The sequence below is a fragment of the Raphanus sativus genome, unplaced genomic scaffold (genome assembly GCF_000801105.2).
Source record: "Raphanus sativus cultivar WK10039 unplaced genomic scaffold, ASM80110v3 Scaffold0983, whole genome shotgun sequence".
In the NCBI taxonomy this organism is placed as follows: Eukaryota; Viridiplantae; Streptophyta; class Magnoliopsida; order Brassicales; family Brassicaceae; genus Raphanus; species Raphanus sativus.
This window is the reverse complement of record NW_026616297.1, coordinates 10363-27208: the sequence shown is the minus strand read 5'-3', so window position 1 is coordinate 27208 and position 16846 is coordinate 10363. Positions and strand designations below refer to the sequence as shown.

Here is a 16846-nt window from a genome sequence, read left to right as displayed (position 1 = left end):
ATGCTGAGATGTAAGATCTATTTTAGGCAGCCTCAAGTATGAGAGACAGAAGGATAACCTCGATATAGCTCGAGACAAACTGCTCGGAGACATGACTACAAATCCATTGGATTGACCATGATTCGCGACAGAGATCGAGATGTTCCAAGGTATAGAGGAAGACTTCGAGGATGTGAGCCTATCTTATATTCCTCGGAGTATGAATGGTCAGACAGACGCGTTAGCAAGAGAAGTAAAGATAAGAGACTACATCTTTTTCCATATAGATTAGACTCGGACAGATGAAAATTTTCCTCTGATAAGGGCTCGTCTATCCTCCATTTAATCTAGTGTAGATGGGTAGCTGACAAAAAAAATGGACTTGAAAAGTTTTTTCAAAAGACTTCATTATCTTCAAAAAGGCTCCAGACATTTATAATCCTAATTTTTTTTACATTTTTTTGTTATGAAATAGTGGTTGTAATTTTACTAACTTTTATATTATTTTTTCCCTTCTAATTGAATTTATGGTATAAATTTATATTTAAATTCAAAATTTGGATCATTTTTGATATATTGCCTATTTTACATATTTTCAATCTATTAAAAGTAACATATTTTATATTCAACACCAAAAATTAGATTTAGAGTTCGAATGGAAACGATCCAAACTGCAACACAATTAATATAATAACAAAATATCTACACATATACATTTGTGTTAGTGTTATAATCGCTCTGCATGCAATTATTCCGCATATTGCCATCTAGACTCTTACTTTTACCAATTATATTGACCATAAAAGAGAAGGGAAACGAGATAAAACAGTAACCAACAAAACCTTCTATAGCAATGGCCAGTCCCGGCCCTGAAACTAATTAGGCTGGAAGCAAAAATAAATTTTGGGCTGGTTACATATAAAAATTGGAAAATGTAGATGGTTGTGTTTGAACCCAGCACCACCAAACACATAGATGCTAGCCATAAAACATCTAAGCTACTAAAGATTTTTGTTCCAAACAAGGCCGAATTATTACATATCTTAAAAATGGCCGGAAGCACATGCTTCCTTGGCTTCTACCCAAGGCCGCTACTGGCAATGGCAGACACAGAACAAGCAAGTGAAAAAAAAACAAGACCAAAATCCACGTGTTTGCATGCATGCTCCTTTACATCCAGAACTTGTCTCCATTTGTTTCACCCTTTCCGCTTCCTCTTTCTATCTCACACTACACACCTCTCTATGACTCTATCCTCTCGGATATGGACCCTAGCCACATCCAACAAAGACCCTACGGCTCAACCACCGTCCCCTCTCGCGGCAACAACATGAACCATCCAATCGCATCTTTCCTCCGTCAGCTACAATCACAATCTCCTGAGCACTCCCGCCAGCGCTTCGGCCTTCTTGCATTCTTTATCTCCGGTGGAATCCTCCTCTTACTCACCGGAATCACCGCCACAGCTTTCGTCCTAGGATTCATCGCTTTCCTTCCGATTATCATTATCTCAAGCCCTATATGGGTCCCTCTGTTCCTCCTCGTTACCGGATTCTTATCCGTTGCCGGATTCCTATTCGGTACTGCGGCTGTCGTGTCGTGGACGTACCGGTATTTTAAAGGCATGCACCCTGTGGGGTCGGATCAAGTGGATTATGCTCGGAGTCGGATTTATGATACGGCGGCTCATGTTAAAGATTATGCTGGTGAGTACTTCCATGGTAAGTTTAAAGATGCAGCACCTGGTGCATGAATAGCTTTACCGGGGTATGGTTTGGTTTCATGTACAAATTAATCTTTATTTATGTTTTCAGCTATGTTGTTTTTGTTTTGTCTCTTTAATTTGGTACGGACATCAATTATGTATAGTAAGATCGATTCAAGCTTTGAAATTTCGTTTGTTTTTCTGTGAAATGTTTTTGAAATTAACATTTTATATTCATTAGCTTTAGAGCTAACTTACGCTGACTTGTTCTTGTGCTTTATGAATATTTGATCTAGTGACATGATTATACTATAACAAACATGTCTATTGATGATATCATGCTTAATACTTTTAATACTAAAGTACCTTTGGTGTTTTGAATTTTTCAACAACTATAACCGAGTCAAACTGAACTACGTAGAATGAAAAGCAAAACTAAACGCAGTCAATGGTGAATTAAAGTTTTCTCATACCAATTAATGAATTATCCAAATAATGGAGCAGAAGTTAGGACTACGCAAAGCTTTTGTTTAATAGGAGGATGTACCAAAAGGCCTATTTGATCGATCCGTTGAGAACTTTCAAGCTCTAAACGTAACAAGTAAATCAAAAGTTTAACCTCTTTCATTAACTTTTGTGCAATTTACTATTTTGCTTAAAACTAAATTGAATCGATCGGCTAACACCATAGTTCATCAGATAATAGATGCTACTTTTATACGAAGAGTATTCATGGCAAGATGGTAAGAACGTTGGAAACTGAAACTTTCAATGTCCTACCAAATTTAAATGTTGTAACAAAACAACTTAGAATAAAAAGGCATCACAAACATATAGTACAAAGTTTGGTTGCTGCTTCAGAATCCTTAGTTCCAATCAGGTTTAACGGCGACCCGTCTTAAGAACGGATTGGTAACGGAGTGCGACGTGGAGACCTCGGAGGCGCCTCTCTTAACTGCCGTCCGTTACAGTCGTAATAAATAACTCCGGAGAAATCCAACGGCTCACATTTGCCGCCCATCAAGATCTCCCTCTGCCAAAGCCCATGCTCTTCCTCCTCCTCCTCCTCCATCGCCCCCGCTCTCTTCTTCTCAGGCTTATATCCTCCGCTGTAACATGTGTTTTTCCGGCCGACCATCGTTGCCGCCTTGTGGCTCAAAGTGATAAGAAACTCTTTTGGCCGTGGAGATCTCATCGTATTCCACCTGCCACGGGAAGTTTCGTTGTGAGTTCGCTTCTTCGGCTTTAGCTTCTTGGAGAGCCGGTTGGCGTGTCTGGCGCAGAGAACCATTAGAGAGACCAAGTAGCTAACGCTTAGACGCTTGTGGGAAGTGGAGGAGTTATGTTCCGGCGTAGACCGATCCATCTCTTCTCCGGGAAAGAAGATCAGAGGTAATGACACTTCTACTTTTTGTTTTGGTTGTAAGTTATAACGGGTCAAAGTCAAGAACTCGATTTTGAGGCGAATTAATCTCTAGTGTCTGAATTGAATGTATAATAAATACAGACGTGTTGATGAGATTTAAGAAAAAAGGGTGTTAGGTTACCGGTGGAACCGGTCTCCTTTGCGTTGATTTTGCTTATTGTATTTATTAATTATTATGTTGTCATATCTGGATAACTAGTTTTGAACATTTGAAACAATCGTTTTCATTGAGTTATACTATTATGTTCCCTTAAGTATTTGAATGTTCAAAGTATAGAATATCACTGCCAGAAAAAATTAAGTCAGGAATAGAGACATGGTCAACATAGAAATTATGAATGCTTTTCAATTATATTGCATAGAGTGGTCGTTTTGATATCCATTCTGGTTCTGTTCGAATCTATTCGAGTTTGAAAAATTTAGGGTTAAATTTTTAGCATCATTCGAGTAGTTTTAAGTTTTGATTTAGGTTCGGTTCGAATCTTTGCAGGTTGGATTCGGGTTCGAATAATCCATTTAAATATTTTAAAATTCATTATACCTTAAATGTTTCAAAATATATAAGCAAAATAATATATTATATATAAAATCGAATAACATACGTCAACATACCTAAACTTAACATATAAATTAGTTTGGTTTGACTATATAGATAGAAAATAAATAAATATTTTAAGTATATTTGGTATTTTGACTATACTTTAACTATTTTAAATATTTATTTTTTGACTATTTATATATATTTTTAATTATTTTAAATAATTTAAAAGTATTATATATATTTTGGATGTATTTAATATACATTAAATCTAAAAGTAATATATATATATATATTTTGGATATATCTGTGTATTCGAAATACTTAGGTTCGAATCAGGTTTGGTTTCAGTTCTCTGAATACCAAAATTTTGAATCTATTCAGATAACTAATTAATTTCGGTTCGAGTTTGATATTAATTTTTCGAATCAAATTTGGTTTTATTATTCAGAGTTTTTGCCTAGTCCTGATATTGGAGAAGGAAAGATTGGGTAGTTAACTGTTGATATGGTAAGTCACTGGATTAATGGCATTTGATCTTGGTCATTGCATGTAGTTATATTTATATTTAGATGGTCATTGCATGTAGTTATATTATTGATGTAAACATGTTTAATGAGTTGTAACTTGTAGTTATATTGTTGATGTGTTTACACCTCCATCTGAATTCAAATCCAATTTTTTTTTTTTTAACCACAATTCAAATCCAATTTAATCTGCGTTGATGGTAAATATAAAGAAAGAATTTAAATTATTGACGTCACTAACATCAATTTTACTGTATATTTTTTTTTATTTTGTAGTTATTTGGGTCAAGTCGCGTTGATGGGCCTTCTTAAAAGTTTAGCCTTTTTTTTTGTTCACTGAACTACAAGTGTAGCCTATAAGCTATAACAAACAACTTGATCTTTGAATTCGGCGGGAGTGCCGAGCTAGATGGGGGCCTAAGGCGTTGATTATAAAATTTCATTATTCAGAGCTGGGTGGGGGCCTAAGGGGTCTCTATCTGTTCGTCATTCATTTGACATTTTTGATGTTTTTAATTTTGCATTTGAACAATAACCATTCAAATCAATATCCACGGATGCATTAACGTTTAAGAAAAAATAAACAATCTTTTTAGACCGTCATCTAAATAAAGCATAAAGTATAAACATATAAGAAAAACACGTAATAGTCAGCTAGTAATCGGTTCTCTAATGTTGATGAAAGGGAAAGAAAACACTACAAGTAGATACATATATTACCTAAAAACAATGTAATATTTGTTTCGTTTGTTAATTACAAATAATTCTGTCTTTCTCTCCTATCAAAGTTTATTATCGTCATCATTAAGGATAATGCGACTGGTTTCTCCGCTACCTTCCGCAAACAGTTTGCGGTTGATAGCGGTTAACAGCGTTTCCAAACATTCATACAAACCCTTATAAATCGCTCCAAACCGTTTCAAACCTTTTAAAATAAAAAACTGGTTTTAAATAGCGTTTGCGGTTGCGGGTGGATAGAAAATATAAAATTATTTTTTTTTAATATTTTAAAATTAAAAATGTAAATATTATAAATAAAAATATATACACATTTTGTATATTAATTAAATTCAAAAAAGTATCCTAATTTGTTTTATTAATACTTTAAATTAACTATTCATTAGAATTTTTTAAAAAACGAATATACATACACATATATAAAACGAAAAATATTAGTTTAAAAGTTTTAATATAAATCTTCAAAAATATATTAAAATTATAAATTTCAACTATCATTTCTTTAAATAGCCAAAAGCTGATGCATATACTAACAATTTCTTTTAATAAAACCTTGAGCTTTTGGCTTTAACCTAATCTTATTACAGACCTCTACCTTGCCTATCACGTGGTCAAGCTTGTTCGTATTCTTTGATTCATCATCAGGAATAATACTATTATGTTTACGTGAATATCCATCAGGCATCAACAAAGCGAGTTTGCACTCATAGATAGCTGTAGAAAAACAACCACTACAAGAAAACAACACTTTGGCGAGGAAAATTAACGAGGAAATAAAATCCTCGTAAAATTACGTCGACTTTGCGAGGAAATTACAAAGAAAGAATAAAATGTCGTTATTTCCTCGTAAAGTAACGAAGAAAATATTTCCTCGTTAAAACAACGTAAAGTTACATGGTTTTAACGAGGAAATTCTCTTTCCTCGTTAAAACCACGTAAAGCTTGCATCATTTTTACGAGGAAATGAGGAAATAGAATTTCCTCGTAAACACAACGTAAATTCGCGTCTTCTTTAACATTCGTCCCAACTTCCTCTCCAATTCCTTCCCATTTCCTCTCCAACTCCTCTCCCATTCCTCTCTCCTTCGAAATGGTAATTTCCTCGCTCCCCATAATTAGTTTAGTATATTAGGTAGTTAGTTTAGGGAATTTAGATAGGTTTACGGAATTTATGTTCGTTAGATAGATTTTTTAATTATTGATGATAGATTTTTTATTATTGATGATCATAAACTCAAAAAATATATTTTTGCAGGTTCGCAAGAACATGCTTACTGCTCACTACAGAGATATGTTCGGTGAATCTGGTAGTCAGTTAGACCCGCCAGGTTCTTCTTCAGGTGCCGGCGGTTCCGTGTGAGTGGAATCGAGGCCTTCATCGACGTTATAGTGGCCACAAATCAGGAATGAGAAACTTTGTTGAGGAACATGAAACAACAAAATCCCATTCCAGGCGAGTCATCGGACACACATGACGAGGAGGATGTTACGAGGAGGAGCGAGGAATTCTACGAGGCGATAAACGGGCCTTAGTTTTTTTTTTTGGTTTATGTATTATAAAACCAAAAACTTATTTATATATAAAATATTTTGTTGCATTTGAATTTTATTTAAAATTTATTTATAAACCACAAATATTTAAATATTTTTACTAAATTAAATTAATAATTATTAAATTTATCAATATTATTTATTAATTCGAAAATTTGCATTATACGAGTTATTTACGTCGAAAGCTAACCTAGGAATTTACGAGGAATATTTTACGAGGTATTTACGAGGAAAGCTTTTCAAAAAATCTACGTGGAGTTTACGAGGAATATATTTCAAGGAAGTTACATCAAATTTACGAGGATTTTGTTTCAAGGAAATTACGTGTAATTAACGACGAATGCATCGCGTGGTTTCTACGAGGAAAGCCCGCGAGGATTTTACGAGGAAATGCGGCGAGGAACTTACGACGAAATCTTTACTTCGTCTTTACGAGGAAATGGTTTACTCGCTACTTTACGAGGAAATGGCGACGAAATGTGTGTTACGACGGACGATAAACGACGAAACCCATTTCCTCGTTAATTCCTCGTAAACTTCCTTTTACGAGGAATTAACAAGGAAATTGGCCCTCGTTAAATATATGTTTTCTTGTAGTGAACATTTAAGTCTTCCGCAACCTATGTGTGAATTCCATTACACGTTCAAGAGGGTTCATATCCCTAGGATCCGCCCCAGACATCATCTTCAAGTTATCTTGGGAGAGACAGCTTATCCAAGACCATATCAAGTATTATAGATTCAGATTCTGTCGTTCTATGGAGAGTTTGATTCAGACACATATCAAGAATGGGAAAAGGATGTGGATTTTGTTTTTAACTTTCACAACCACATAGAGGAGAAGAAGTTACATCTAACAACTACTAGCTTAAGAGGGTATGTACTTGACTGGTGGTATCAGATTGCTAACAACAACAAAAGTGATGAACAGTTGCAGATTTCTCATTGGTATGAGATGAAGTCTGTCATGAGGAAAATGTTTGTAGCCAAAGGTATGATTAAACTGATTTGGAAAGGATGAAAAGCCAATATAGTTCAGCTACAGAACATGTTGGGACGTTCAGATATGAGCCAAAGACCTACTATGGTCATGAGGCACAAAGAAAGTCGCAGCTAGTGCAAACACATCTTGGCTATCTTGACTATTTGCAGAGCACACCGTTCAGAGAAAACCTCTGAAACATGGTAGATCAATCACTCACTAGTGGTCGAAAATCAACCAAAGAGGTCAGTCCCACGACCAGCCTTGGTTTAGTTTGGTCCGTTTCTTTAAATTTAGTGTATTTCTGATTTCTTGTAAATCCATTAAAATTAGGTTTGATATTTTATAAACCAATTAGGATTATGATTTGGGCTTTCTAAACCCATAAGAAATAGGTTTTGGTTTTTCTTTTTAGATTAAGATTATAGTTTTCTAGTTAAAGTTTTATGTCATGCTTTTAAATAGCCATAGACTGCTGCATATGTAACTAAAGATTTATTTTAATAAAATCATCAGCTTTTTGCTTTAACCTAATTAATCTCATTGAAGACATCTACCTTGCCATCACATAGTCAAGCTTGTTTATATTGTTTGAGCATCCGTTCATCACTAGGAAGAATATTCTTCTGTTTACGTGAATATCCATCAGACATCAACAAAGCGAATTTTCACTCGTAGATAACTGCAGTAAAACAACATCTAAATTTTCTGCAGTCTAGGTGTTAAGTTCATTATACCTCGAAGAGGGTTCACATCCTCTAGGTTCCGCCCAAAATATCATCTTCTAGTGTTTTTGGAGAAACAACCTATCCAATATAGTATAACTCAAACACTTTTTTGCTACAAATTATCTTCAAACATAATAGAATGTCAATTTTTTGCTTTTGGGTAAATGAAAAAAAAATAGAAACGATGAATTGATTTAGTAATTAAAAGTTATGGATTATCTAGTGAGATTTTTAGAGGTCACAAGTCAATTGGAGGAGTATATTTTCAAAAAGAAAGGTCAAATTTTATTTTGGACGAGTATATTTTCAAAAAGAAAAGAGTTTAATTAAATCATCTAACATCATTCTAGAAAATATACACCATAAATAAAAACTCTCCCAAACGTTTTTTATGTGGAACAATTTTTAAAATTTGATTTATTATGATACTATAATTATAAATAAATTACACAGAGGATTTCATGTAATTTAAAAAAAAATTATAGTCTGATATTCGAATCCCAGGATATAGAACTCTTTAAATATTATACAATAGGCTACGATGTTTCCCAACTCACGTTTAAAATTACTATTTGTTGCAAAAGTCAATACTTTACGTATTGTCTTCAAAGTGGATCCCATTTCTATTAATGTTTCACAGTAAAATATGTCTCATATCTTCTCTATATATTGAACGTTTGAGTTCATTTGTAAAGTGCCCCTTTCGAACGATAGTAATAGAATTCTCTCTTTTCTTTGGTATAGTTCTTCTTCTTTATGTTTACCTTTTTTTCATATATTTGTAGCATTTATTATTTAGGTAAAACTTTCATACGATAACACTTATAAAGATGAAACAATATATAATATAATTATAACACGTTATCAGCACGATCACTCTACTACTAAAATTTTCTTTTCTGATTATTATGTTCGGAGTGGGGCCTCCATTTATTGATTATGTTTCTGATTACAGGAGTGCGGCCCTGCTGCCCCGTCTCTTATTGTTAATTTTGTAATGGTTGCTTATGGCACCATAATGGCCGGTATACCGCCTAAATATTTAATTTGTTATTTTATAATATATGACTCTGTTATCATAATTTATTATTTTATAAATCTGATCACCTTAATATTTTCACTTTAAACCTGCTAGATAATTTTATCACCATATATAACTAAATATATTTAGTTGTTAAAATATATATATTCACCTATATTTATATTTAAACTGATAAATTCTATAATTGCTCACTATTGATCTCTGATTATTTTTTACTTTATGCTTTTACTTCCAACGGTCGTATGTAAATTTAAAATTATAATAATAATAATAATAATAAAAAATTACTTTTTAAACGGCTAGTTAACGGCTAATGAATAGTATTTTTCATCTATAAATACAACTCATTTTCACTTCATTCTCCCATCCAAAACATTTCATCTTCTCTTAAATATTTTCAAATCGCTCTCCTCTTATTTTCATTAAAAAATGATGATTCGATTGTTTTTAGTTTTATGTGCGATTTTTATTTTTTCGTCTATGTATTTTATTTTTGTTGAAAGATCCATTCATGAATATTTTGGCATTAACATCGGATTATGTTTGTTAGCATTATTTCTACTAGTAATTGCATGTAATATCAATGTAATCGGTTCCATATAAAATTAATGAAATTTCTAATAAAATTTATTATTTTGTGTCTTAGAAAATCAATGGCAAACATGGAGAAAATCCAATTTCCCGCTCTAGACATCACGGGCACCAACTACATTTCATGGGTTACAAATGTCGAACTTCATCTTGAATCTCTTGGTTTATCTGAGACCATTAATGAGGATAATACTTCAACACCACAAGACAAGGCGAAATCGGTGATCTTCCTTAGAAGACACCTTAATGAAAGTATTATTTATGACTATGCCAACATGAGAGATCCTAAAGAGCTATGGAAGTCTCTGAAAGATCGTTTTGATCATCAGAAAGACATAACACTTCCACTTGCTCGAGATGAATGGCAAAGTCTGATATTCCAAGATTTCGACAAAGTGATGAATTACAATTCTACTGTGTTAGGAATTGTGGCTTAATTGAAATACTGTGGTGATACAGTCACCGAGTCTCAAATGCTTGAAAAGACATACACCACATTCCACAAGAGCCACATCACCCTGCAACAACAATATAGGTTGCGGGGATATACCAAATTTTCGGATTTGATTGTGGCACTTCTCATAGCAGAAAAGAACAACGAGCTTCTGATCAAGAATCACATGACTCGTCCAACTGGTTCCAAAGCGTTTCCCGAAGCAAACGCATTAGATGCGAAGAAACCAGCAAAGGTAAATAAGGCTTTTCGCGGTCGCGGACGTGGTCGTCAAAACTACCGTGGACGTGGACGAAAGTACAATCCACAGGATAGGAAGTCATTCCAGTGGGTCCGCTCTGAACAATCCCCTAAGGGAAAAGAACGACAAGGAAGTACCTCCCAGAAGCGAGAAGATGCTTGTTTCAGATGCGGTACTAAGGGACATTGGTCTCGTATATGTCGTACCCCTGCACACCTTTGTGATCTGTACAAGAAGTCCGTCAAAGAGAAAGAAAAGGAGGTAAACTTTGCAGAACATTCTGAGGGTACAACGCACCTCGATGCGTCTGACTTTGTGAATGATTTCGAGGAGACCGCTATCACGGAATCTTAAGTGCCCATCATGTGGCTCTTGAAATTCCACAATTATACCATAAATAATGATTTCCTGTGGAATATTAATGTATAATTATTGTGTGTTTTTCACCTACTTATGCATAATTGTTGTGTGTTTAATGTTTACAAATAATGTGTAATATTTTATGAATAATATTATCTTATTTATGTTAATTCTTTTGTTGTCTCAGAAATGGACATTACAAATGGAACATCAACCAAGGTCAACACTAAAGATATTTGTATACCAGATAGTGGAACAACGCATACTATTCTGAAACACAGAAAATACTTTTCTGAACTAAAACCGACAAATATAACTGTTAACACAATATCAAGTCCTGCAGATTTGATTGAAGAGATTGGTAAAGCCCATTTCGCATTACCTAATGGGACGATATTCTCGATAAAGGATGCACTCTTCTCTCCAAATTCTAAAAGGAATTTGTTGAGTTTTAAAGACATATATCTTCAAGGATTTGATACTCAGTCTGCAACTGAGGATGGAAAGAAGTATATGTATATTACTCATGAGAAATCGGGAAAACAAAAAGTATTGGAAAAACTACCAAAAATCCCTTCTGGTCTGCATCATACATCTATAAGTGCCATTGAATCACATTTTGTGATTAAAGAAAACTCTAACAATTTTACACTATGGCATGATCGTCTTGGTCACCCAGGCACCACAATGATGCGAAAAATCATTGAGAACTCACATGGTCATTCACTGAAACCCCAAGAAGTATATCAGGGGAATAAAATTACATGTACGGCGTGTTCTCTTGGAAAGTTAATTACAAGACCATCGCCAACTAAAATAGATAAAGAGTTACCAAAATTCCTTGAACGAATTCAAGGCGATATTTGTGGACCTATACATCCAACTTGTGGACCATTCTATTATTTGATGGTAATGATCGACGCGTCGAGTAAATGGTCACACGTTTGTCTATTGTCCTCTCGAAATGTGGCATTTGCGAGATTTTTATCTCAGATAATCAAACTAAGAGCTCAGTTTCCTGATTATCCAATAAAGAGAATTAGACTAGACAACGCTGGTGAATTCACTTCCCAAGCATTCAATGACTATTGTTTGGTAACTGGAATTGATGTTGAACATACTGTTGCTCATGTTCATACACAAAACGGTTTGGCTGAATCATTAATTAAGCGTCTGCAACTAATTGCAAGACCATTGATTATGAAATCAAAATTCCCAACTTCTGTATGGAGACATGCTATTTTGCATGCAGAAGCATTGAGTCGGGTGAGACCAAGTGCATATCACAAATACTCTCCAATACAATTAGCATTTGGACAAGAGCCGAATATTTCTCATCTAAGAATCTTTGGTTGCGCTGTCTATGTGCCAATTGCACCTCTCCAGCATACGAAGATGGGACCTCAAAGGAGATTGGGGATATATGTTGGTTGTGATTCTCCATCAATTATACGATACCTAGAACCGCAAACTGGTGACGTATTTACGGCACGTTTTGCTGATTGCCACTTTGATGAAAAAGTATTCTCAATTCTAGGGGAGAAAATAAACAAGTAGGAAATGACCTTAAGTGGTGTGTACCATCTTTACTACACCTTGATCCTCCTACAAAACAATCAGAACTAGAAGTCCGTCGGATTATGCATTTACAAAGCATCGCAAACCAACTACCTGATGCTTTTGCAGACACCAAATCGGTTACAAAATCACATATACCGGCAGCAAATGCTCTTGTTCGTATAGAAATGCCACATGAACGTGGAGTAGAAGAGAATACACGAGAGTCTAAAATACGCTTGAAGTGTGGTAGACCGGTTGGTTCTAAGGATAAAAATCCTAGAAAGAAAAAGGAGATGGAAAAACAGAATCCTTCCAATCATGAACAAAATTTGGAAGAAATGCACCATGAGGATGGTGACAATATTGAACATCAGGATACTGAAGAAAATCATGAGATTTCTATTAATTACATCCATGATAGAAAAATATGGAATCGAAACAAAGTGAATGGTATTGATGATTTTTTCTCATACTTTGTTTCAAAAGAGATAGATGAAGAAAGTGATGATCCAGAACCAAAATCTATCTCGGAATGTCAAAAGAGACATGACTGGACAAAATGGAAAGATGCAATACAAGTCGAACTTAATTCGCTTAACAAACGAGAAGTATTTGGACCCATTGTGATCACACCTGAAGTTGTAAAGCCAGTTGGATACAAATGGGTTTTCGTTCGGAAAAGAAATGAGAAAAACGAAGTAACGAGATACAAGGCTCGTCTTGTAGCTCAAGGATTTTCTCAAAGACATGGGATCGATTACGAAGAAACATATTCTCCTGTTATGGATGCAATCACATTTAGATTTTTGATGAGTCTTGCGGCTAATCAAAACCTATAGATGCGTCTAATGGATGTCGTTACAGCATATCTATATGGATCCCTGGACACTGATATTTATATGAGAATCCCTGAAGGATTTAAAATGCCAGAACCATTAAGTTCTAAACCTAAGGAGTTATGTGCAATAAAATTGCAAAGATCATTATATGGCCTAAAACAATCTGGACGTATGTGGTATAATCGTCTCAGTAAGCATTTAACTAAAGAAGGGTATATAAATAGTCCTATATGCCCTTGTGTTTACATCAAGAAAACATCTTCCGGATTTGTAATAATTGCCGTATATGTCGATGATCTAATTATTATTGAGACCCAAGGAGAAATACGACATGCATCCGAGTATTTACAAGGGGAATTTGAGATGAACGATCTCGGACATACAAAGTATTGTCTTGGTTTACAAATTGAACATACTCAAAAGGGTATATTTGTACACCAATCTACTTACCCCTATGGTCGTTAGGTCACTCAATGTTGAAAATGATCCTTTCCGACCACATGAAGAAAATGAAGAGATACTTGGTTCTGAAGTGCCGTATCTAAGTGCAATATGAGCACTTATGTATCTTGCAAACTGTACTAGACCTGATATATCATTTGCTGTAAATCTTTTGGCAAGATTCAGTGCATCTCTCACACAAAGACATTGGAATGGGATCAAACATATCTTTCGTTATCTCCAACGAACAATTGATTTAGGATTATTTTATCCTAACAACTCAAACGGAGAAATGGTTGGTTTTGCAGATGCAGGGTATTTATCTGATCCCCATAAAGCTCGATCACAAACTGGCTACGTTTTCACAGTTGGAGGAACTGCTATATCATCGCGCTCCCAGAAACAAACACTTGTAGCCACTTCCTCGAACCATGCTGAAATAATTGATCTACACGAAGCAAGTATAGAATGTGTTTGGCTCAGATCAATAAGTCAACACATACTTCAAGTAGTGGGATCAACGTCAATTTAGAACCGACTATCTTATATGAAGACAATGCAGCATGTGTCGCTCAAACGAAGGAAGGATACATCAAAAGTGACAGAACCAAACATATTCCACCAAAGTTCTTCTCATACACCCAAGAACTTGAGAAAAATAAAGAAATTGAAGTTAGGTATGTTCGGTCTTGTGACAATGCTGCAGACCTCTTTACGAAGTCACTATCCACTACGACTTTCAGAAAACATGTTTACAATATTGGAATGCGTCATCAACAAAACCTGCAATGATCGTCTATTCAAGGGGGAGCTTCTGAATTGTACTCTTTTTACCTTACTATGGTTTTTCCCACAGGGTTTTCCAAAGAAAGGTTTTTAACGAAGCAATGTAGATGCACGGTACAACATTAAAGATGATGATCTCCAAGGGGGAGTGTTGCAAAAGTCAATACTTTACGTATTGTCTTCAAAGTGGATCCCATTTTTATTAATGTTTCATAGTAAAATATGTCTCATATCTTTTCTATATATTGAACGTTTGAGTTCATTTGTAAAGTGCCCCTTTCGAACGATAGTAATAGAATTCTCTTTTTTCTTTGGTATAGTTCTTCTTCTTTATGTTTACCTTTTTTCATATATTTGTAGCATTTATTATTTAGGTAAAACTTTCCTACGATAACACTTATAAAGATGAAACTGTTGTGAAATATGTGTCTTATTAATGTCGAATATTAGCTCCTTATATAGGGAGTTACAATGTTTGAAACCCTAATAGACCAGTTACAAGATCGGCCACTAATGGGCCAAAACCTAGTAAGTATCTTTTGTATAAAATAATCTCAAACATTAGTAAAAGGATATTTCAATCCTGTCTCATTGCCTTTATATTTAGAAATAACATAAGCTTAGTTCAATGCTTATGTTCGGATGTGTGTAACAAACACATTAAGGCAAGGCGCCAATGGCACCTTTGGCAAGGGATATGTATGGCTTTATTTCCAATGCCTCATGGTCTGATCATTTAATAACATATATGATCATATTACACTTTGGAGTCATTTGGACATATACTATTAAGTTTAGACTTAACTATGGTTTCACTTATGTGTATTTACATCCAGATGTGCCTTGAGTCTTTTCTAGACCAAGGACATATGTCTCTGTCCAATCTAGGATCAAAGGACCCGTGACCTATCTCAGATGGCCTCGTGACCATGTTCCTTCTTAGAAAAAAGTGGGTCAGTACTTGGACCAAGTGAAAACCATTCGACCATGAGTCTTGCATTGGATTGTATACGGACTAAGGCACAACTTTCTTGTCGTCCTTATGACCAAATGGGTCTATGTCCAGAAATAGAGACTATGGGACTATGTTACCATACAGTGGGGCGAGCCATAGACTTTATAGTAAGCATATAGAGTCAATGAACCTTATAGATTTTAAATAATGGTTCATGCCTACATTTTTCGACATCTTTTATATATGCCTTATAGATGCACAAGGATTTCATCTTTAAGATAATTATTTTGTAGTCCCAAACAATCTTTATTTGTCCCAAATTTAATCTTTCCCAAAACATTCATTTCAATGCTTTCTTTTGATAGTCTTTTGGGAATTGTCTCCAGAGGTTCCTAGGATATTTTCTTTAGATCAAAATATTCTTGTATACTCTAGTTCTCGAAAACTTTGTTGCATTAGACAACTCTATATCCTCTGAGACTTATATATATTTTCCAGTGGACTTATATAATCAGTCGGTTTACATCCTTGAACCGCAAGTATAAGTTTTTCTTATGTGCCAGACTTATCGAGGAATCTCAATTTTGTTGCATCCACCATAAGGAGGTTATCTCCTTTTAATTGATTTCTGGTCTTTGTGATAATCCTTGTGCACATGACCATGCTTAATATTATGCATATGGTCGTGCCTTACATTAAGTGTATCTCGCCATAGAAATTTCTTTCACAAAGACTGTTTTCTGTCCAACTGGTTTAGCATCTAGAGGTGTCCGTACTTATGGGACCTATCCTCCCTTAACTCCACGTCTACTTTCTTATTTGATCTTAATCTCATATGTTTGAATGCATTCATATGGACGTGGGTTTCATGATCCTCATTGATCTCATGATCTCAAGTGCTACATTGCGCATATTATATCACTAGTTTCGAGTACTCGTTTGTTCCTTTGTGTCCTAGACATGACATAACTTATTGAGGTTTTATTATGTCCTTCAATACCCTGAAGCTTGGCGTCCCAAACATCATTAGGTACCTTAGTTACAACCATTTCTTATGGTTTCCTCATCTGTGATAACTGCTTTAGTTTTGTATATGTACATTTTGATTATGTCTAGGAGTCCCTCATCCACGGATTTGCACCTTACTTTAATATCCGAGGGATCTTATCTTTAGAACTTATTGATCTAACTTGTTTAGATTCAGTAGCAACTTGATTGTGTTCTCTTGAACATCAAATCTTATTTGGTGCATTCATAGCTGGTAGAAATGACTTAGTCATTCTATTCGGGTCAGGAATCTGGCAATTATATTAAGCTAGCTTTTGTATAAACTTTATGGACTTCTAGAACTCATTCTAGAGTCTGAGGATCTTGCCAATATAAGGATGTTTTGATTCCATATA

General features: G+C 34.8%; 3 protein-coding genes across 3 annotated transcripts; 2 read left to right on the top strand and 1 right to left on the bottom strand.

Annotated features, from left to right (window-relative positions):
- Positions 1-1086: 1086 nt before the first annotated feature.
- Positions 1087-1857, top strand: LOC130503497 (oleosin G-like). The gene has a single exon (XM_056998117.1). The coding sequence runs from the start codon at positions 1142-1144 to the stop codon at positions 1730-1732; it is 591 nt and encodes a 196-aa protein (XP_056854097.1). The 5' UTR covers positions 1087-1141; the 3' UTR covers positions 1733-1857.
- Positions 1858-2379: 522 nt separating this feature from the next.
- Positions 2380-3199, bottom strand: LOC108828870 (uncharacterized). Its single transcript, XM_018602539.2, has one exon. The coding sequence runs from the start codon at positions 3048-3050 to the stop codon at positions 2583-2585; it is 468 nt and encodes a 155-aa protein (XP_018458041.2). The 5' UTR covers positions 3051-3199; the 3' UTR covers positions 2380-2582.
- A 6670-nt stretch (positions 3200-9869) lies between these two features.
- LOC108828869 (uncharacterized) lies at positions 9870-10856 on the top strand. The gene is made up of 2 exons (XM_018602538.2): positions 9870-10176; positions 10267-10856. Exons 1-2 carry the CDS (start codon positions 9870-9872, stop codon positions 10854-10856), a joined length of 897 nt encoding a protein of 298 aa, XP_018458040.2.
- The last annotated feature ends 5990 nt before the right edge of the window (positions 10857-16846 follow it).

What these genes read in the sequence shown, in the direction of transcription:
- LOC108828869 (XM_018602538.2), top strand. Translation starts at nt 9,870, where the DNA reads ATGGCAAACATGGAGAAAATCCAATTTCCCGCTCTAGACATCACGGGC. An exon ending in TGCTCGAGATGAATGGCAAA is followed by an intron (nt 10,177 to 10,266) that starts GTCTGATATTCC and finishes GTGGTGATACAG; the next exon opens with TCACCGAGTCTCAAATGCTT.
- LOC108828870 (XM_018602539.2), bottom strand. Translation starts at nt 3,050, where the DNA reads ATGGATCGGTCTACGCCGGAACATAACTCCTCCACTTCCCACAAGCGT.
- LOC130503497 (XM_056998117.1), top strand. Translation starts at nt 1,142, where the DNA reads ATGCTCCTTTACATCCAGAACTTGTCTCCATTTGTTTCACCCTTTCCG.